This window comes from Mercenaria mercenaria, chromosome 2 (genome assembly GCF_021730395.1).
Source record: "Mercenaria mercenaria strain notata chromosome 2, MADL_Memer_1, whole genome shotgun sequence".
NCBI lineage: Eukaryota > Metazoa > Mollusca > Bivalvia > Venerida > Veneridae > Mercenaria > Mercenaria mercenaria.
Genome location: NC_069362.1, coordinates 113656364 through 113678911, shown reverse-complemented (window position 1 = coordinate 113678911; position 22548 = coordinate 113656364). Strand labels below are relative to the sequence as shown.

Genomic DNA, 22548 nt, shown 5'->3' with positions numbered 1-22548 from the left:
ATTTAGATAATCGCACACTGTCACAGCTCCTAACAGGAGATGAGACCTGGATATACTTTATGAGCCGCAGTGTCAGGTTGACAACAGACAGTAATTGCGAAAAGGTTACCGTAGACCAGTAATTACAAAAAGAACTAAAAATGACATTTAATCTTTTTAACACAAGAGGCACTGCTTCCTAAACCGTAAGGAAAGTCAGTCACTGGAAAGTTTTATAGAGACAAAGCACCGATAGCTGATAAACAAAAGTACAAAAAATGCGTCCGAATATTGGACTGGTCTTCGTGACATGACAACGCTGCGGCTCAAAACAGTGTCATCGTTCAAAAGTTTCTGAGAGAAGAAAAAGTGGTACAAATCATTCATTCTGTCTGTTTACCAGATCTAAATCCTTGTGACGTTTTCTTCTTTCAAGGGCTGAAAAAGATGCTAGCTGGGCACAAATATTAATCGAATAAAGCACTTTGGAGTGGTATTTTCAGTTACTAAAGACAATACCAAGGGGAGACTACTCTGCAGCATTCATTTCTTGGATTTCACAACTACGGAAGTGCGTGGAAAGCAAGGGCGAATACTTTGAAGGGATAAACTAAATTTTAAGTCTGTACACAGACTGTGTACAATAGTCCTTCACGATTGACATAATATATAGAATGACCCTTTTATTTAGTTGCAAAGCGTAACAATTTGTCAAAGCTATTAAGCTGTAAAAGCTATATTCAGTGAACCATTTACTTTCCCTTGTTTGTGTTTACTCATTTACCTTCCGCATGATAACTATTTCATTATACTCATAATTTTCTATGTTCTCAACAGTATAAAATTGTACGAAAACTTTAATATATATAGTTATTTACATGTGAAACAAACTTGAGATATCCAGGCAATTTCAAACATAAACAGTTTTTGTATATGACTGATGATCGAATAGGTGAAATACCTATCGTGCCCCACCCACCACACATAAATAAAACCAGCCATCTAAGGTGACATAGCTCACAACCATGAAAAAAGATACGTCGCGAGTTTGTCCCACCTGTTTTTCTTCATGATTTTAGAAAATTACTTAAGTTAATCGTCCTTACTCTCATTTATATTTGAAAGTTTTCATTTCTGGTGGAGATCAGGTGGGAACTGATACAGAATCAAGGAACACTATTTATATTAAATGCCTTTGTTTAAAATGCGGCTGCCACATTTTTCGTTATGAACAAAAAATATATTAATGTCTTTTTAAATCCCATTTCCAGTAATTGTTTTCTCTAATACTTGTCAAAGATTTGAATATTGATAAGCATAGTAGAAAGTTTTATTGAATCTATTATTTTTGATTACCTTCCTTGATGGCTCTAACTTTTCTAACCATATTAGTAGGCATATCATCTATATAGACAGCTGTTTCATCTGTTTTTAACATTGTATAACTGAAAACATGTTGAAAAACGGCGATATACCAATTTACACCAAAACAATATATACATGTATAAAACGACAACTCTGTAACATTATTTGATAACATCATAGTCAAAGATCATCATTGCAAGGCCTTCTTCTAATACAAGTTTGATTTTAATGCCTTTAATATAATATTAAGGGGTGTTTAAATTTACATTTCCGCTACCGTCAGCGAACAGGCTCAGTTGAACCAAGCCTATAGCATTTTCATTTTTTGTCGTGTTGGGCGAACAGAGGAGTTTCTACATTTTATTTTATGCCAAGAACTTTCAAACATTTCTCATTACAAAATGTTTAAAGAGAGTTTAAATTTTTCCTTCTTGTCGTGTCTGCAGCTTGTCTTCTATGCCTGTCTAAATTAGAAATAATTTCAACGTTTGTCCTTTCCGACGCGACATTAAAAGTGCGTGTTAGTTGAAAGTGCTGCTTGTATAATAGTCTTAGTTTTAGCTTGAAACTACGTAGTAACAAAGCATAAAGAAGTGGGTTCAAAATTGTAGACATTTTCGCAAAAACTGCGGGCAAAGCAACTGCTAACGGTGTCAGTGTATATCTGTTTCCTAGCAATCCAATCCACGAGACAATACTGTAGGGGGTCCAGGATAGGCAAAACACAGATATAAGAATTAACCCTGCTCTAGCCGTTTTCATTTCATTTCGTTCCAGTTTCCTACTTTTGCGCATGCGTCTAAATGAAGAATCATCCACCTGGCCAGATTGTTTAACATTGAAATACTGCCGTTCATGAGTTCGTACCTTTATAAAAATTATACTGTAACAGCATATCATACAAATAATTGGTATGAAGAAGTATAACACCTGAATTAAAATATTGTACAGCATATTCGAAAATGATTTTGTAAAGTTAATAACACTGCATGCAATTTTAGATCCTTCGATGGAATAACGTCCAAAGCCAAGAAAAGGCATTATTGCAAAGGCCAACGCCACTATCCATATGGTAGCTGTGACAAAATATGCGATCATTTTATCCGTCGGATGTTGAACTGGCATGCTCCTTGTAATAACAACACATCGATCCACGGCCAATGCCATCAGTGACCATATAGCTCCGAACCCTGTGAATGCACCTATAAATGTGTCGGAGTAGCAAACTGAAGGTATAAATGAAGACTATAAAAATCAGTTTTTGATCTATTGATATTATACTGTCAATAAGAAATAATTAATGCTTTGCAGGTTCTGTAATGTTGTAAACTGCAGACACAATCTGTAACTGCATTTTAAGAGTTTTGAATATGTAACTGTTGTCAGGAGTTTCGTTATAATTCAATGATGATAATGCTCATAAGAACACAGACCAATTATAGGCAACCCTTCTGCACTGTATTTATGGATATGTATACATGTAGATTTATACATTGTCTGTCACAGATGTTATTTAAGAGGGCATGCCTCTAGATTTATATCACTCAACTATTAAATCATTATTTGAAACAGACTGTTTTAACGTTTTATCGATAGTAATTAAAGTCATAGAAACTGTAACCGTCTACATTTCGAATCAAATGACAAAAATATGATGACACGTTTGATCATTTGATAATTTTTGAGTCAGTTATTTCACAAAAAGAGGTTTTTGAGCGAGTTATTTCTTATTCTAACACGATCCGATTCATTTTCCTATTAAACAAAGAAGGCTGAAAACAGTGAATTATTATACAACAATTCACTATTCTGACGTCACAATTATTACGTCATAGCGCCAAACGGCATAGCGGCGCTCTGGAAAAGAAACCAATTGAAAACGGGCAAATGTTTAATGAATGCCGTCAAGGATGTTTAAGTCCTTGTTACGTGTTAGAATCGAAATAATATATCGCTCTTGAATAAAATCATTGTTTGTCGTTCAGATACGTATTATTATATCACTCGGGCTGCGCCCTCGTGATATAATTCCTTCGCATCTGAACTCCAAACAATGGTTTATTCAGCGACAAATCACTAAATGAGATATATTATTTCTTAACCATACTTAGTACACAAGTTCATAATTGTTTGTTTTGTTTGGGTTGGGTTTAACGTCCCGTCGACACGATTAAAGGTGTTACGACGACCTTTTAGCATTTGGTGGTGGAGAATACACCAGGTGCCCCTCCTGGCATTATTTTAGCACAGGCTGGTACCTAGGTAGAACAACTGACCTTCCGTAAGCAACAGAAGAAATTCTACGACGCAATCGAGGTTAAATCCCACATCGGTAAGGAGCAAGTGATTTGAAGTCAGCGGCCTTGCTCACCCGGCCAAGGAGGCCTCCAAGCTCATGTCTGAGTGTATCTTTTACTCATACAGCTAAACATTTTCATGGTCAGATCTATTATGCAATGTGTCGTCACTAAAATTATTAGCCTATTTTCAAAATTCAAAATCACAAAATGAAATTTCTTTTTGTATCTCTTATTATACTGAAAATTGAAAATTCTTATTGACTAGGATGGTCAGTGTAATATTTAAATTACTATTCTTGATAATGCATTTACATATTTACAGTAATACAATTAATTATAAATATAGGATGGTAATGAGACGGTTATCAGTTCATGAAAATGTCAAAGAAAAGATACGTCTAATTATAACAATAAATGAAGATAAATAAAAACGCGCCACAGAATACCTGTAGCCTTTTGTATTTACATGATAGTAATTATACATGATTTGCATTTTAAAAAAATGAGAGTTACAAACTGACATTAGGCCAAGACAATGTGTTTAATGTCTAAACAGTTTTATTGCATGAAGGTAACAGAATACACAGTATTTGTGTATTATATGTAATAGTTATAGTATGTGTGAGAGTGTGTTACCAGGATATATCAGAGCTAGGGGTACATCGAGGGTCTTTTTCTCTGCACGTCGGTAGGCCGAGACAGATATGTGCAGAGAAAAATACCGAGATGTACCCCTAGCTCTAATATATCCTCGTAACACACGAGCATTACATATTATAACTGTTTTATCGCATAGTTTTATCATTTAAATTTATAATAATTATATATTATTTTCATTTAAATTTGTTTATTATTATTTTTACACTTTTGATTCCCTTTCTGTGCCTCGCTGACTGAAACTTCTGTTTTAGAAAATGTGTTCCCCAGATAAAAGTATCAAACAGATTTCTGCATCGGTTTTAAATCTTTGCATTTCATTGGCCGAATATTGTAAAACTTGTTGTTTTGTTTGTAAAAGAAACAAAGAAAAAGAAACATTTGAGAAGACTCAGAATTTCATATATTTGATGTATTTCTGAATTTGGCAATAATTATCGAGTCTTTGAAATATTCTAGTTTATTTATGCTTTTACTTTATGAATGTAGGTGTTTGTGATAATTCTCTGTGAACTGTAAATTGAAAGGAAAAAACTATACTCCCTCGATAGGACCTGGCCGCGGTAAGAGAAAAAGTGTTGCGATATATATCGGAACAGTTTTACTGTGCTGATATATATCACAACAGTTTTTCGGCGACGCCGTCTAAATTCGTTTTCGTTACCTATGCCACGTGACTTCAGTTTGCAAATCAAACTACTTGATAACGCATTATAGATAATTTATCAAAATGGAAGATTTATGCAACACTCTGCCTGATTGGACGAGAGTGTCAATTTCTTCCACTCTGTTGATTGTGCTACGCTGAGTGAAATGTAGACAAAGCGTTTATCCTAAACGACGCTGTTCACAGTTTTAAAGCTAACTTTGGCTCAGTATATTTAGCAAGAATATTGATATATCTCAAAATGATAAGTAAGTTTAATAAATATGATAAAAACCCGTTCAAATACCAACATATATCAAATTAAAGCTGAATACGGTCTGCGTATCACATGAATAAGGGTGTGATAAGAGTCTTTTATGTAGAGAAGTGCTTTTTAAAAGATGTTTTCTTGTTACAATTGTCGTCTGTATATGAAAAGGTTTCTTGCTTTTGTGACTTATTCAGATTGCATATTAAAATGAGTACTTGTTTGCTTTGATATATTTGTTATAAATTATTTAACTGATTTATTATATATGAATATTTTTCTTTAGTATGGTAAAAACTATGCAAATATTGAACTCAGTTGAAATCTGTTTCATTATATATATGCTATATAATGACTGAATCTCATTACACTGAAATGAAGGTACGCTGCATACAGTGATATGACTACGGTCAAACTTTGCTTATTATGAAACTGAAATATTTAAATAATTACAATTGTATGTTTTGCTTGACCTTCACTTTTTTATAGGTGTGAAGTCAATGTCCAAAGATTCATGAATAGCGAAGATGCATTTGTTAAAGCGGGATCAGTTGGCCTATTTTAGGAATAAATAAAAATAATAAATAAAAAAATCCTTTGATTTTTTCTCATGTATTCTAATCAAACTTGATTTGTAGCATTTTTATTAGGCCCGCAGCCAACTTTGTTCAGCTGGGACATTTGACCCCTTTTAGGGGCTACTAGAGCTAAAACAAGAAATGCCTTTATACAGCGTCTCATGAACAGCTTGGTGGATCTTTGTCATACTTGGTCTGGAGCATCATTATAAGGTCCTCTTCCAAATTTATTTATATAGGAACTTGTGCCCTATTAGGGACCACTATAGCCAAAAGTAGATATGCCTTTCTTCGCATTAACCACTAAAATGTAATGGATTTTTATCAAACTCGATGTGTAACAATATCGTAAGGTCTCCTGCTATTTTGTTACAAATGGGGATAGGGACCAATTTAGCTAAAATATAAACACGTTTAATGACCTCTTCTCATAAACCGCTTCATGAATCTTCATCAAAGTACTGCTGTAATTATTCGTCTAAGGATAAACGAAACAAAATTGCAACCCTACGAAATCTTTGCGAAAAATTAAAAGAGAGCCATTTAAATTATTAAAGTGCGGTGTTTAGTTTTGCAATTTGAAAAATGTTAGATGAAAGATGAATGTTAGATGAAAAATTCATAAACTTCTTTCCTTATTACAATTCGCCGACTTTCATTTTTAAAGATATTTCTTGTTTTCTAATTATAATGAAACTCCATAGAGACTTCCGTGTTGATATATATCGTAACAGTTTTGTAAAATATCTGCACAGATTCTGTAGTAATAATGTGTGTTACCATGTTTAACATACTGTAAAGATCAAAGGAAAATTGCCCCACTATGCGATAATGAATTTAGACCACACTGTGTTTTATACGGTAATATAGAGAGGATATTTATTTGTTTCAGTGTAAGACTAAATATCTTTCACGAGTGATGAATTCATGAACACCAGATATAAGATTGGACTTCATGAGGGAAAGATCTTATATGTAAACCAATAAATTTTCTTTTTTTATTCTAACCAAATGTGCCAATTTTATAGTTTCTATCCTGTGGACAATATATGTGCTATTTTATACTGTTAAAATGTAAAGTATATCTCACTCTAATATTTATATTTTGATAATTCACTGAAAAGCATGTAATAAATCTATTTATCTAAGTTTTTAGAACTATACTGAAAAGGGATTGTCTTGGTCTAATATATATCACTGTCAGTTTGTGACGAAATTCTTTTATTTATATTTTTATGCAATTCATATATAATTACCATCACGGAAACACGAAAGAAAACTGTTTTGCTGTGGTTGGTCTTTAATTCATTATCCCAAATCTACACTAAGAGACACAAGCATTACCCATGGATAATTACCTTCCGCAATATTTCGCCGGAAAAGGCCGTGGATATACTGTGTTTTTATCAACCAAAGAATTTTAACCGATTTCAAAAACATTATTACGTACGGAAAATACGGGAGCCTTTACTTCATAAAGACTATTTTCACATTGCCTTTAAAAAACGCATCAAAGATTCTGTATTTACTTAAACTCCCAGTATTGCATTACTTGAACAATTAAAGGTTATTAAAAGGATTTTAAACTCATGGGTTGTTTTTGTAAAAAATATTCCTAAGGGGAGCGGTTTATGGTTAAGGTGCCCTGGGGGGTCACGACCAACCTTCTCATATGACACCAAAACCCGGGGGTTTTTCGGAAATCGGGAGGGTTCAAAAAGTTTAAGCTTTTCATCCAAAACTCGGCTAAATAAATTATTAAACAAACTTTTGGTTATTAAAGTTTTGTTTCTACGGGGTAGATAAAAGTAAATTTATACGAGACCAGATTGACTGAATATGCGTAGTTAAAAAATGGCGCTTCTGGGCATTTTTTCAATTTTTAATTAACCACCCTCTTCTAAAAAACCCAAATGGGGACCCTTTAAAAAAACAAAAATTAATAAATATTTATTAAAATCTTTTTTTTAACCAAATGAAGAAAACCCCTTTTTTTTTAAAAAAAAAATCCAAACAAAAATTTTTAAGAGATTCAAAATTTTAAACTCCCATTTAAAAAGTTTAAAATAATTTTAATTTTTTTGTTATTACTCTTTGTTTGTTAACTTTTAGTATTCTATAAAATAAATCAAAAATATTTATACTTTTGTAACATTTTAATGAAAATAAACAAAAACCACAAGTAACTTTTTTTTGGTTGTATTGTGTGTTTTAAAAAAAAAACAAAATATAGATGATTTTTAAAAATAAAATATAGTTTAAAAAAAAAAAAGATTTACTATAATAAAAATTCATTATGTTATAACAAAAAAAACGGGAGAAAATTTAAATCTCCGTTCCTTTTTAAAATAAAAAAAGGTTAAAAAAAAAAAAAAAAAAAACAAAAAAAAAAAAAAAACCAAAAATTTAACACTTCCAGGAAAAACTTTGGGGCCGGGAAAATCCTTTGATAATGGCCCCTCCTATCAACGAACGACGCGTATTAGGACCATGATTTTTGTTTGAAACTTGAAAAAAAAAGTACATGGAAAACAAATGCTTTCCACTTAAATAAAAATAAAAAATTTTTGGGGGGAAAAGATTGTAAAACTTTTTAGTTGGAAACCTATAATTAAAACGAAATACAAACTTGGGCTGGGTCAAAAGAAAAAAAAGGGAAAGGGGGTAGAGTATCCCCCCGGAATAATGCGAGCCGGAACTTGAGCTCCCGTGGAGTGTAAATTGCAAAGAATTACACAAACCAATCAAAGAAAATTTGGGAAACGAAAAATGTTTGTTAATGATTTGATACTTGGTCAGTGATTTAGTTACATGAAGCTTTTTCAAAATATAAAAAAGGATAAAGTACGTTACCGTTTTAATATTCATCAAAATGCTTGGTTTTATTCCTTTAAAGAATAAAAACCGGAAAACGTTATAAAGCATTTGAAAAAATAATTTTAAAAGGTGAATTCGGGACAAAACCCCCCGAAGACTGAAAGGGACCCCAAAAAAATTTTAGGGGTGAAAAGGGAAAAAGATTTTAAATAAAAGTTTGAATCATTTTTGAAAAAAAAAAGATTAACTTTTAAAACTTTTAATAAAGGGAAATGTCGTAAAATCGAAAGATTTAAAGAATTTTAAAAAAGAATAATGGGAAAATTTTTACAGCAAATAAACTTATATTATTTGATAATTTTGCAGATATGGTTATAAATAAAAACAAACAAAAACTCTAGTATAAAAGACACCAAACCCGCCGAAAAAACTTAAAAAAAAGGAAAGTTTATTTTAACTTTATAGGTAATTTAAAGATCCCAAAAGAGAAAAGAAAAATTTAAAAATTTGGTGATCGTGTTCGCTTAAGAAAACTGAAGACTTTTAAAAAAGGATAACACCAAAAATGGAAAAGGGGAGATTTTTAAATTCAGGGAATTAAATAATAAAAACCCCGAACATAACTATAAAAGATTAAATGATAAAAAATTTCAGGTTTTTTATGAAAAAGAACTTTTACCTTACACAGATTTTTTAGAAGAAAAAGTTATCAGACGAGACTAAAAAAAAAAAAATTTTAGTAAAAGGAAGGTTAAAATAAAAAATTTAATAGTTGGGTCCCCTTTACGAATGAAAAAATTTAAATTAAAAAATAATTAAAAAAAGGTCAAAAAAATCAATTTTTTAAATAAGGGAATAAAACAAAGAAAATTTAAATTTTTCACCTAAAAAAACTAGCTGCGCTTCAGAAAAGTTATAAATTTTTGGGGAAAGAAAAAAAAAGGGGTTACAGATTACACAGGTATTTTTGGTTGTCCTGTTTAGCCTTGTTCCAAGCTATTCCAATTTGTACAGTTGCTGGTGCTTTTCCATAAATAATTACATATTTTTTAAATAGACAAAAAGTTGGCGACAAGAAATTTATTTTAAAAGCACATCACAAAAAAAAAAACAAAAATAACAAAAAGCCGGATTGCGCTTTAGCTGTTGAAACCCCAATTAAGATTTTTTTATAATATTTTATAAAAATGAGAAAAGAATCTTAAAGGTAATATTGCCCCCGGGAAAAAGTCTTTTTTTGTTTTATTAAAAGAATAAAACCCAAATTTTTTAAATATAATCCAGAACCAAATCATAAGGGAAAAATTTTATGGACCCAAGCGAAATTCAAAAAATTTTTTTAAACTTGCTGCTCAAAAACCCTCTAAAAATTCATTTCCTTTTCAATTAGAAATTTTTAAACATCACATAAAAATTTTAAAATTCTGCAAAAAAACTTGATGTGTTTCTTTCTTTGAACGATTTTTTTAAATAACAAAAACTTTTTTTACAAAACAATATCACCCCAAGGTTTAAAATGACCCAAAGGGGGCAGTATACAATCTTTTTTTAAATTGACAGTTATAAAATACGGGGAAAAAACCCCAATTGATGTTTTTTTTTTTTAAAACCGATCCTAAAATATTTTTAAAAAGACTTCAAAAAAGAAACCAACTGAAAAAAACAAGTTGGTTTTAAATTTATTTAAAAAAAACTACACAGATTACACGAAAATTTTTTTAAAAACGAATGTCTCAAAGGTTTAAAATTTTAACAGTTGTAAAATTTTCGCAAATAACTTTAAATTTTATTCAAAAGATATAAAAAATTTTACCTATTTTTTAAATTTTCTTTAGATGTTTTTTTAAAGATTTTTTTCATAGTATATTATATATAATGGTTAATAGAAAGGTAATAAAATGATTATACCAAAGTTTCTAGCACTTTGGAGAAATAAAAAACCGAAAAATTTATTAAAAAAGTTTTAAAAAAAATGTTTTTAAATCAAAACTAAAAAATAGTTAGCGTGAAAAAAAAAATCGTCATTGAAAATTACAAAGGTTTAGACCTTATCTATTAAAAGAAATTTTTTGAAGGAATGTGGTTGTCTAAAAATGAAGAAGAAATATAAAAGGTTATGTGATTGTCCCAGACCAAAAATTATCGAAACAATCTAAAAATTTTATTGTAACCGATTTTAACAAATGAAGAAAACACAAAAAGCACTTACAAAGCACCAAAGAATTTGGTTTAATGTGGGTTAATAAAAAGTGTTGTGAGGGACAAACCGAGTAAAATGTGGAATAATAAAAAGTTAAGGGAAAATATATAAATTTAAATATTTTTTTTTCTTTTTAAAACTTTTATTTATTTTTTTTTAATCCTTTTTGCTTGAAATTTATTTTCAAAATTAATATATAAGGGAAATCGAGAGATCTACAAAACAAATTAAAAAAATTTTGAATTAAGATTGAAAAGCAAATCCAAAAAATAAATTATATTTAACTAAAAAACATCTTTTGGTATTTTAAATCCAATTTAAAATGAAAAAGGTTTATAAAAAAACGTTTTTTTAAAAAAAAATTTTTGAAAAAAAATAAATAAACTGTTACAAAAAAATCAGCTTATTTAAATCAAGGCTTTAGACTTTTAAAACAAACGAAAAAAAAAAATTTAACGTCAAGTTTAGATAAAAAAATAAAAATTTTGAAATTGGTTTCAGAAAGAAGTTTTTAAAGAAATAGAGTCATTGATGCTCTTATATAAATGATATAAATATACACCCTGGCTGCTTAAAGTTATTTAAAATTTTACCAAAATTATTACAAAATCCAAAAAAAGGGTTAAATAAATTAAGAAGATGAAAACAATTTTTTAATGGGTCATTTAGTTTACAAAATTTCCTGCAAAAAACTTCTAAAAAGAGTTTAAAATTAAAAAAAAAAAAACCGTCTTGTTTAAGGAATTAATTTTCCTTTTACTTAAAAAAAATACCTAAAATAGAATTTTTTAAATGAATTTTTTATTTAATATTTTTGGGTTTAAAAACCCTAGGGAAATTTTACCATTTAAATCAAAATAAAATACGAAAACACTGGATTGTTTTTAATCATAAAGATAGAAAATGGAACGTCCCAGGAACCCCCGGTCCATCATTATGTTGGAAAAAAAGTTTTTAAAAATTTAAATTTTAAAAAAAAACAAAACATCAACAAAAAAACATTTTTGTAAATCATGCTTACAAAATTTTTAAAAAAAAAATAAAAAAAAACATGTTAAAAATTTTCTATAAAGGTGTTCGGGGTTTTAAAACCCACCAAAGGGAAAAGTAAAGTGAATTAAAAACTACCACAAACAATTAGAAGTCCCCTTTGTTATCTATGCTGATTTGAATCAGTAACAAAGAAAGTTAAATCCCCAGCCAAATCTAGAATCTTCTTTACCGAAGAATATCAAAAACACATAGATTGGGGTGAGGGTTACAATTTTTTGTTTTATGACAAAAAATAATTTAACCCCCGGGGGGGTTTACAAGGGACCCCACGCATTTTTTATAATTTTAAAAAAAATGCTCGAGGAGAAGGCATTGAAAGGGAATATTTAATGAAACTTTAAAAAAAGTTTTGAAAATGTCAAAAAAAAGAAAAGTTTTATTTAAAAGCAAAACTTGATATCTGTGGAAAAAAATACAGAAAAATGAAAACCAGTAAGAGTGAAAAACAAAGTTTTCCAAAGGCCCAAAAGGCCCGGATCATTGTCAAACTGGAAAATTTAGGGAAAGGCCTACTCAGAGTGTAATTTTATTTTAGTTTAACGCAAAAAAATTTCCCGTTTTTTTCAAAATTTTAGGGGTATGAACCCATTTTTTATGCAGAAAATAGGAAAATCAAAAAAAAATTAAACGTCTTTCCCAAAACCAATGGGGAAAAATACAGGGCGTTATGTTTTGATTAATTTTTATTGACGTTTCCCAAAATTATGTGCAGTCTTTGGATGCTTGAAAAAAACACCCCAGATTTTAAAATTATCCCAAAAATTTTCCTAAAAAAAAATTTAAATTTATTAAAAAAAAAAAGGTTTTTTACCATTGATTTACATGGATTCATTAAAAAATTAAAAGAAACTAAATTACCAACAAAAGAAGAATTTTATTCAGTTTTAAATGAAACTAATTTTTCTGATAATGAATCGAACATGCAAAAAATATCTGGAAAAAAATTAAAAAAAAAACAATGGGAGATTACCCTTGACTTTTCCAAAAAAACTGACTATCTTCTAGCAACTTTTTTGAAATTTAGAAGGGGTTGTGTTTATCATATTATAAATTAATCTGTGCCATTATTTTGTAGTCCGGGGTTAGGGGGTTGAAAGTTTAAAAAGCCCGGGAATCATTTAGTTTTAATAACGATTCGATATATTTTTTTTTTTATTAAAAAGGGGTCTTAGAGGGGGAATTAGCTAATTTTCAAAACAGATAAGCAAACAAAAATAAATTATAAAGATTACAATCCAAAAAAAAAAAGAAAATACATTATTTCTTGACGCCAATAACCTTTACGGTTGGGCCAGTCGCACTTTTGCCCTCGGGGAATTTTAAATGGGTCCCGAAAACAATATAGAAATTAATTAAAAAAGGGTAAAACTAATTTTATAATTGAAGGATTTGGATATCCAAAAAAATTTACAGTTTTCAAGCGTTTTCCCTTTTAGCCCCAGAAAAAAATTAAAATACCAATAAGGTTTTATTACAGAAAAATATTAAAAAAAATTTTAAAAGGAAAGAGCAATGTAAAAAATTTGGGTTCCCAAATTTTAATTAAAAGGAAAAATATTTTTTCTTTTTAAAAATCTTAAATTTTATGTCAATTTGGAAAAAAGTAACAAAAAACATAAAATATTAACTTTTGCGAAAGTCCTTGTTTAAAAAAGAATATATTGATTTTAAAAATACACAGAAAAGATCTGAAGAAAAAAATTCATTTGAAAGGACTTTTTTATTTGATGAAACTCTTATTCCCGGTAAGATTTGGGGAAAATCTCCCAAAAGGGGGTTTAAATATTAAGCGACCATGATGAAAAAAATTTTATTGAAGTAATAGAAAAACCCTTTTGTTAGTTCAACGATGTTTAACAAAATTTTATTGGTTCAAAAAGGAAAAAAAAAGTTTATTTAATAGACCTTTGTTCCCTGGGAATGTGCATTCTGATTTAAAATTTTTAAGGGATGATTTCCATAAATTACAAAAAAGAAAGTAGGGATTCAGCAAAGTTATTATTTACGGAAAAGACTCATTGTGTTATGAATTAAAAACTAAAGATGCGTATAAAGACTTTTAAAACGATAAAGAATTTTTTATAATATTGATTACGAAAGTATTAAAAATTTACTTAGGTAATAAAAAAAAAGTAAAGGAAAAATTTAAAGATAAATGCCGGGCATCCAATGTTGATTTTTTGTTGGTTTACGGAGTAAAAGGGATTCTATTTATTGAAATTAGTGACTTATAATTTTAAAAAAAAGTAAAGGTTTAAAAAAAGGTTTTGTTAAAAAGACAAATTCTAAAGATTCAAAGATACTTTTTTTTCCCCTCAACAAAAAAGTATGCATAAATTTAAAGTTATAAGATCAAAAAAACATAATGTTTTTTTTAATGTTATAAATAAACTATTACTTTTATGTGATAAAAGATATATCCCCGAGGAGGGGGTTTCTACCCTGGTTTATACATAAAAAAATTAAAGATTTAAAACTCTTTCACACTTTAGAAAGAAATAGTTTCTTATTTTTAGGACATTTTTTACAGTAATTTTTCACCTTTAGAAAAAACTAGTTTCTTTTTTTTTAACATCTTTTTGAGAAATTTTTTACATTTAGAAAAACAAGTTTCTTTTTTTAGGACATTTTTTTACGATGAAATTTTTCTTTGGGACATCATTCTAAATTTTAAGCTCCGGTTTAGAGAAACATAAGTTTCTGTTTTATGATTGTTTTAGGAGAAACATAAGTTTCTATTAAATAATAAACCAAAATTGTTAATTGAAAAATTTTAAAAGTTCAAAGAATTAATATTAAATAACATCATTATGTTAAATTTTTAGCAAAATTTAAATGAAATAGATTCATTTTTTTTTTTTTTACATCGTAATTGAAAATTCATTTTCTTTTTTTTTTTAGTTGTAATTTAGTTCCCCCCTTTATCAAATTTTAAATTTCCCATCAAAAAGAAAAATTAAAAAAAATTTAAAAAATTAATTTTTACTTTTTACCATTTTTACAAAACCGGACTAAATTACAGGGGTTTTCCTTGAAAAAACCGCATCATATCTTCTATAACATGTTAAAACAAAGGAGGTTTTCTTTTTTTTGTCTTTCATTTTACTTTCTTTTTTGTTTTTTATTGAATATTCCCTTATAAAAATAGAAATAAATGGAAATAAATAATTGACTGATATTTTGAGATAATTCCCGGGTTTTTGTATAGTATCCCCTCTTTAGGTAATTCATATGTCTTCATTTTTGGGAAAATTGCAAAACCCTGTTTTTTTTCTTAAATTAATTTTTTCTTAAAAAAAATGTTGTATTTTTAACCTCGGTTTTATAACTCTATTCCATTTGTGTGGCCATCCAACCCCAACCACTAAAAATAAAATCAAAAATTTTTTTAAAGGGGTCTACGATACCCCACGATATGTTAACTTTAATATATAATCCTCACTTGTTCATTAGAAATTATTTTTTTCCTTTTTAAAAACTTTTATAATCTGAAACTTATTAGCTCGTATTCCAAAAAATGCAAAAAACTTTTGTTTTCATTTGTTGTAACAAATTTTTCTCAATTGAAATAAATTACCAAAAAAGTAATTTTTGTCTGTTGTTGTAATGTTCAAATAAAAACTTCACGCTTACGTTTCTAGTTCATCTTCTATTGTTTTATAATTTTCATTGTTCAAGAATTACTTCAGCTCAATCATCAAGTCGTTTTTTGTAGCAACTTAGAACAGACAAATTGCAAAAACAAAACCTTTTTTTTCTAGCTAACGTGTTTCTTTTTTTTAAAAAACTTTTTTTCTTTTACTATTTCTCAGCATTAGGAGAAATTTCTTGGGATTAGCATAATTGTTCTCCTTGTTTGCTGATATTTAACTGCAAAATCCCAAAATATTTATTATTTTTTTAATTTTTTATTAAAATTTATTAATATCTTCTTGTAAAAAAACTGTAAGGTTTTTAATTTTGCATACTTTAAATATGCGGGTTTCAAACAGTACTAATCAAAAATCCGGAGTTTTTTTCTTAAAATTTTTTAGCTGATCATTAATTGTGTTAATTGCTTCTCCCTTTTTTAACTATTTTCAATAAAAAGGGCCAGTTCATTTTTTGTTCCAACTTTAGCATTAAGCGCGTTATATCTTCTTGTAAAATTTTTGTAAGTTTACTTAAATCTGCATACTTTAAATTATAGGTTATCAACAGTACAAACCAAATTCGAATTTTTTTTTGAATCATTATTTTAGAATTAAGCTCTTTTTAAAATTTTTTAATGTGTGTCTGGTCATCATCTTTTTGAACGCCTTTCCAATTCAGATTTTTATTCGCAAATTTTTTGAAAAAATTTTAGAGTAATTTGGTTTTTTTTTTTCAGTTTCAGTTTTAGTTTTTTTTTTTTTCTGTTCTGATTTCTAAATGAAAAAATTTTTTTAACTTTTTCCCCGCTTCAATAATCTTTTCTTTCAGTTCTTATTTTTTAATCATATACTTTTAAATTTTTGAATTTGGTGAATAAAATTTTAAATTGCACGAAATCTTTTTTATTTTTGGGGTGCTCATTTCCCCCTTTAAGTTTTTTTAAAAGAATCAACCCATACTTTTTATTTCTTTTTCAATTTTATTTTAAATTTAATTTTATAATGAATTCTTTTTAAAATCTTTTGTTTTAAATTTTTCAAAATTTTTATTTTTTTTCTATGTGTTTTAATACTTTTTATATCTTTAAAATTAACATCTATTACACCTTTAACTTTTTTTTAAAATAAATCGTCTCGAAAAAGATCTTTGGGGTTTTCGGATTTCCAGGTTAAAAAGGGTTTTTACCCCCCCCTATCCAATGCTCTGTTCATTGTGTTACAAGTTCCTTATTTTGTGAAATATGTTCCGATTTTTTTTAAGTTTTTTTTAAATTTTTTTTTGTAGCAAAATTACTAAAACAAAAATTTAAAAATTAATTCCTTTATAGTCAGGTTGTTAATTGTTTTTACATCTTAAAAAAACCCCCCTATAATTTCCCGAAAGTTTTTTCTAAAAACTTCCTTGGTTTGTAATTAAAAAAGAAAACATATTTTTATTTGTTGAATTTGTAAAAAAGTTGGGTTAAATTTGTTCATTTCAAATCAAACATTTTCCCCCTTTACTTGGACTTTTAAATAAAATATAAGTGAACGTTAATCCGAATATCTTTTTGGTGTTTTATAAAAGATGACTTAAATAAAAAACACAACAGTTTTTATGGCGTCCTTTAATGAAGTATTTTTTATTTTATTCTGAACCTTTTTTTTTAATAAAATCATCAAAAATTTTCTACTTTTTGTTTTTTTGATTCAAAATTCTCAAGGGTTTAATTTTGGTTGGAACAGCTGAAAATTTTAAGTATTTCATTTTGGGTCTACTTTTAATTTTTTTGCAATTTTTTTCCAGATCCCGAAAAATCCATAAAATTTATTCTAAAACATAATCCGGGATAAAAGGGTAATGTTGTTTAAAGTTATTGGATTTATTACTTTTGTACATAATTTGGAATTTTCCCTTATATAAAATATTACATTTCTTTCATTATTTAAAATTTTTGACATTATTTTAATGAATCAAAAATTAAGAAAAATAAAAGAAAAAACTTTGTCGGGCAAAAGATAGGGCTCTTAGAAAAGAATAATGAGAAAAAAAATAACAAAATAAAATCGAGATATTACACGGGAAAATTTTTAAGCCAATACTGAAGGGAAAGAAATCAAAAAGAAAAATTTTTAAATCATAAAAACGTTACCTTGGGAATTAAAAGAATTAGCGTTCTTCCAAAAAAAAAACAGAAGATCTGACCAAAGTATACGAATTTAAATAAAAGGGAAAGCAGAAGAATCTAAAAAAAAAAAGCTTGAAAATCGACTCCCTTTTACACCCTAGATTTGGGGGGATGAACCTGTTGGATGGGTTCCCAAAAAGAATTTTGAGAAAAGAAATGAATTAAAGATTTAAAAAAATTTTGGGGCAGAAAATGGGAAAACTGAAACAACTGCGATACCCAAAAATAGAAAAAGAAGAAATTTGGGGGCAAGACCAAAAGAATTAAACTTAGGTTAAAAAAGACATTTAAATTTAAAAATTTTAGGTGATGATTTAAAACACCAAAAAAAGTTTTGATTTTTCACAATAAAAAAAAGACCCCAAAAAAAAAATGACTAGAGAAGAAGTAGAGGATATCATAGAAGACGAAAACGGGATAAAAAAAATTTCAATGCTCAGGCGGTGTCAAAAGGAAATAAAAAGATCCCCAAGGAAGAAAAAAGAAGGCAACGTTTTAAGACAAAAAATAAAAAATCTCAAAAAAATAGAGATGGCTCAAATTTCTTTAATCAAGAAAAGACATAGGAAAGGGTAAACATCACATCCAAAAAAAGTTTCATCAAATGGACATTATGGTAATTTAATTATTGATCTTTAAAAACTTATAGTCAAAAAAAATTAATTGCTAAAAGGGAAAAATAAATGGAAAAGAAGTAATTAAAACTAAAGTAGATAATGATTTTTGATTTGATTTTTAAAAGATTAAAAAATAATAAAAAACATTCAATTTATTTAGAAAAAATTTAAAGAAATTACAGAAAAAAACGGGTTACCTTCAAAAAAAGATCTATGAAAATTTAAAAAAAAATTAGGGGGCGGGGTTTTCGTTTGTCCAGTAAACCCAAAAAATTAATTAACGATTTGGAACTATTTTTTGGTCACTGTCTGGAAATAATAATGAAAAACTAAAAATGAAGGTTTAGGGTAGTTGAAAATTATTAAAATGAATTCATTTTACCAGAACCAAACATGAAATTTTTTTTAAAAAAATTTTTCTTGAATTTAAATGGAACAAAAAAAGTATTAATTTTTGAAAAAGTTAAAGAGATAATAAAAAACTCCGGGTTTTTCAACAGTTTGGCCCGTTCTTTAATTTTAGATAAAAATAAAACTTTTGTTGGGTTTTTTGTATTAACACTTGACTTTTTTTCTTGGCATAAATTTAAAGATGTATGATAAAAAAAGAATTGTTATAAAATGGTAAGGATTTAAAGAAATTTTAAATTTTCAAATTGTTCCTTTCAGTTACATGATATTAAAAAACATAAGGGAAACTTAATAAGTAATATTTTTTAAATTTTATAAATCAGCATTGCTCCAATAAGTTTTGGGAAATTTTATTTTAAATATTTTAAAATTTTGATTTCAAATTAAAAAATTTTGTTGGATTTAAGAAAGCAAAATTTTATAAAAATTTCTTGGATTTGAGAAAAAAACACTGAGAATCTGAATGGGGAAATACAAACCCAATAAACTAACTCTTGGATCAATTTATTTCATTTTGATCTATTGAAAAATTCACTTGTTTTGTAAATTTTGTGTTTATCTTGCTTTAAAACGCAGATTTAACAAAGCTTTTTCCGTTACAAAAGAACCCCAAAGAGTTGGATATCTGAATTAATAAAAAATTATAAATTCAATAAGAATATATTTACAGACTTTTGGGGAGAATATTTTAATTTTAATGAGGTTGAACAAGTTTTAATTAAAATTAAAAAAATTAAATTAATTTAGTTTATTATGTACAAAAAAGTTTTGATAAAAAAAAGGAATTTTATTTTTTTATGCTCACACGGAAAAAAAATCATACACGGCACACTTTGACCTTTAACAAGTGGATTGCACTTCAATTACACACGGAAAAAAAGCTCTGAAAACAGCGGAAACCGCCTAGAAATGGAAAAAAAAGGTTGGAAGGAATTTGGGAAAATTTTGCTGCTAAAAAAATGTTTAAAATTTAAAAAAAAACCTGCTCCCGGAGTTGGGAATTTAATTGGGCCCAAAGGGTTACAAAAAAAGAAACATAAAAAAAATAAAAAGGGGGTTAAAATGAAAAAAATAGAATATTGTCAGGGTCGGGGACGCGTAACGATTACAGTTAATTATAAAAAAATAAAAAATTATAATATAAACATTTTGACCCCCCAAACAAAATTTTGGAAAATCGAACTAACCCCCATTTATTAGATACAGCTTTAATATTGTCTTGGGAAATAATGTTAAGCAACAAAAAACGGATATCATTTATAATTAATGATAGAAACTCAATTTTATTGGTTTTTTGGTTTTTTTGAAATAAGTTTTAAAACAAAAAGTTTCTGAGGTGCTTATTTTTGTGATAGAGACAAATTCTTTAAATTATAATGCGCTTCATAATTATCAGTTAGTGGTTAAAAAAAATGGGAAAAATGTTAACAATTTAGTTGAATTATTAATGATTATGCGAATCAAAAAAAAAGAATTTATCTATTTGGGTACTACTGCGTTGCCGAAAGTAGGGATGCCAAGCTGGATAAATAAAGGTTTTTTCTTTCTAGAAAGTTTTCATCCCGGTGGGAAAGAGGTAAATGCTAAAATTCCCCAAATAATTAATTTTTTTTTCGGGTTTGAAACTAAATTTTACCTCCAAGTCAAAATTTAAAAAAACTCAGCTGACAGATGGATGAATTAATTTTTTAGAGTTAAGCTCTGGTGCGGAAAAAAGGGGATTGTAACAAAAATTTAATTTTATGGTTTCCCGTTTAAAATTTTTAAAGAATTTGGGTTTTAATTTTAAATTTTTAAAGATTTACAAAAGCAAGAGGCAACCTTCGGGGAAAGATAACACAAACAAATGAACACAAAGATGAACATAATTTTAGAATAAAACCCGGTGTAACAAACCACAACATGTATTTATTATTTCAACGACCTGATAAAAGTAATGCAAAAAACGAAACCCCATTTTTAGAACATTTAAACTAATGCAGCAGATAGATTGTACATTGGATCTTGTCGTCTTGAAGTTGAATGGTTTTTTTTTATCCGAAACAGAAACAGAAGTATATCAAGAAAAAATGAGATGTAATTAATTATTATTATAAACAAAATAATAAAACTACTGGAAATCTGTAAAAAGATCAAACTTTAATAATTTTTTTTGGGTTTGTTCATTTTAACTGGGAAATCAAAGGAAATATATAGAAGCCTAAACACATTAATTAACGCTAAATTTAAAAGTTCGGCCGGCAGCGCCCGTCCGTGTTTTTGCAATTTTATTTTTAAGGAAAAAAGTTTTAAATAAATACTATTTGGGAAAAGAACTTGTTATGTTTTAAAATAAAAAAAAATAAAATAAAAAATTAAAATATTAATGCATAAAAAAATATTTAATATAAAGAAATTAACGACGGGCAAAGAAAAAAATTTGAAAAAACTTAAATAAAAATCCATATATTTTGATAAAATATGAACAAATGCGAAATTTCCCTTTTCTTTTGACAAAAGACACAGATTAAACAAAATTAAAAAAAGCCCACAAATAGGAAGGGGTTTGAAAAAAAAATTTCAAAAAAAAAAAAAAGTCCGTCAAGGTCAAATGGGGGATTTTTGGCTTTGTGGTTTGTTAAAAAAGCAATTTTTCCGGTACAAAAAAAGCTCCAAAAATAATTACCCCTCTAGGGGATCGGGGCCCCTCGGGTTAGCAGTACCGGGGTTTTGTAAGTTCTTGGAAAAGGTAGATTTCAGTAGCTAATGATAAGAGAAAATGATATCACCATATCTTAAACCCAATCAAGAAAGCAAACTAGTAGGTTGGGGGTGATTAAATTTAAAACAAAAAAAAAGACAAAATAGCGGCTTTTTGGGGAGTGGTGTTGTCTAGGGAAAACCTTTTATTACATCTTTTTTTAAGTGGAAAAGGATTTCAGATGGGTCCCCAACGGGGGTCGTAAGACGAATTCCTATATAAAAAAAAATAAAAATTTAAAACAAAAACCCAATTCAAATTTTAAATGAACAATGGTTAAAAAATTAATAAAAAAAATTTTAGGGGGTATTTAATAGAAAAATTTACCAAAAACAAAATTGAATAATAAGTGGAATTTTAAATTTGACACTCTGTTGGACCGGAACACATTGGGTTGTTTCTTAAATAATAGTATTTTGATCGACCCAGAGGTTTTTGGAAAAAACTTTGACTTTTAAAAACCGAGGTTTTTTTGAAAAGTACTTTTTACTTTATCATTTGAAAATTCCTACCGAAAAAAAGGGGGTAATTGAATATTACCCCAAATTGTATAAAACATCAATTCAAAACAAAACAAGTACCTTGTGGGTTTTTATTTTTTATTTTTCATTAAAAGTTACAAATGGTATAAATATTTATGATTTATTTTATAGAATACTAAAAATTAACAATAAAGAGTAAATGAAAAAACAATTTAAATTATTTTAAACTTTTTAAGTGTGGAGTTTAAATATAGAATCTCTTAAATTTTTCCTTTTGGGCTTTATTTTTGTAATGTTTTTTCATTTTGGTTAAACAAAAATTTTTAAAATAATTTATTAAAATTTTTTTTTTTAATTGGTCACTTTTTTATTTTTAGAAAGGGTGGTTAATTAAAAAAGAAAAAAATTCCCAAACGCTATTCATACTACTATGCTTACAAATGCAGTTGTGAAAACCATTAACTCAAGGAGGGCTAAATTGTCCCCCTGTCTTATAAATAATGCTGTATTAACCATATTTAAAATGAAAATTTTCCCAATTTAGAGAGAGGGAAAAAATAGGTCACTAGGTTGCGGGGGGGTCTTTAAAATAACGTTTCAAACAACGTACCCAAACAAACAATGGCAGAAAAATC

General features: G+C 27.9%; 1 protein-coding gene across 1 annotated transcript in view; it reads right to left on the bottom strand.

Moving 5' to 3' along the window:
* Positions 1-1749: 1749 nt before the first annotated feature.
* LOC123562457 (lateral eye opsin-like) overlaps positions 1750-22548 on the bottom strand; it is a 37574-nt gene continuing 16775 nt past the window's right edge. Inside the window, exon 2 of the mRNA XM_053527967.1 lies at positions 1750-2570. Within this exon, the coding sequence (XP_053383942.1) occupies positions 1750-2570 (821 nt within the window). The remainder of the gene's footprint in view (positions 2571-22548) is intronic.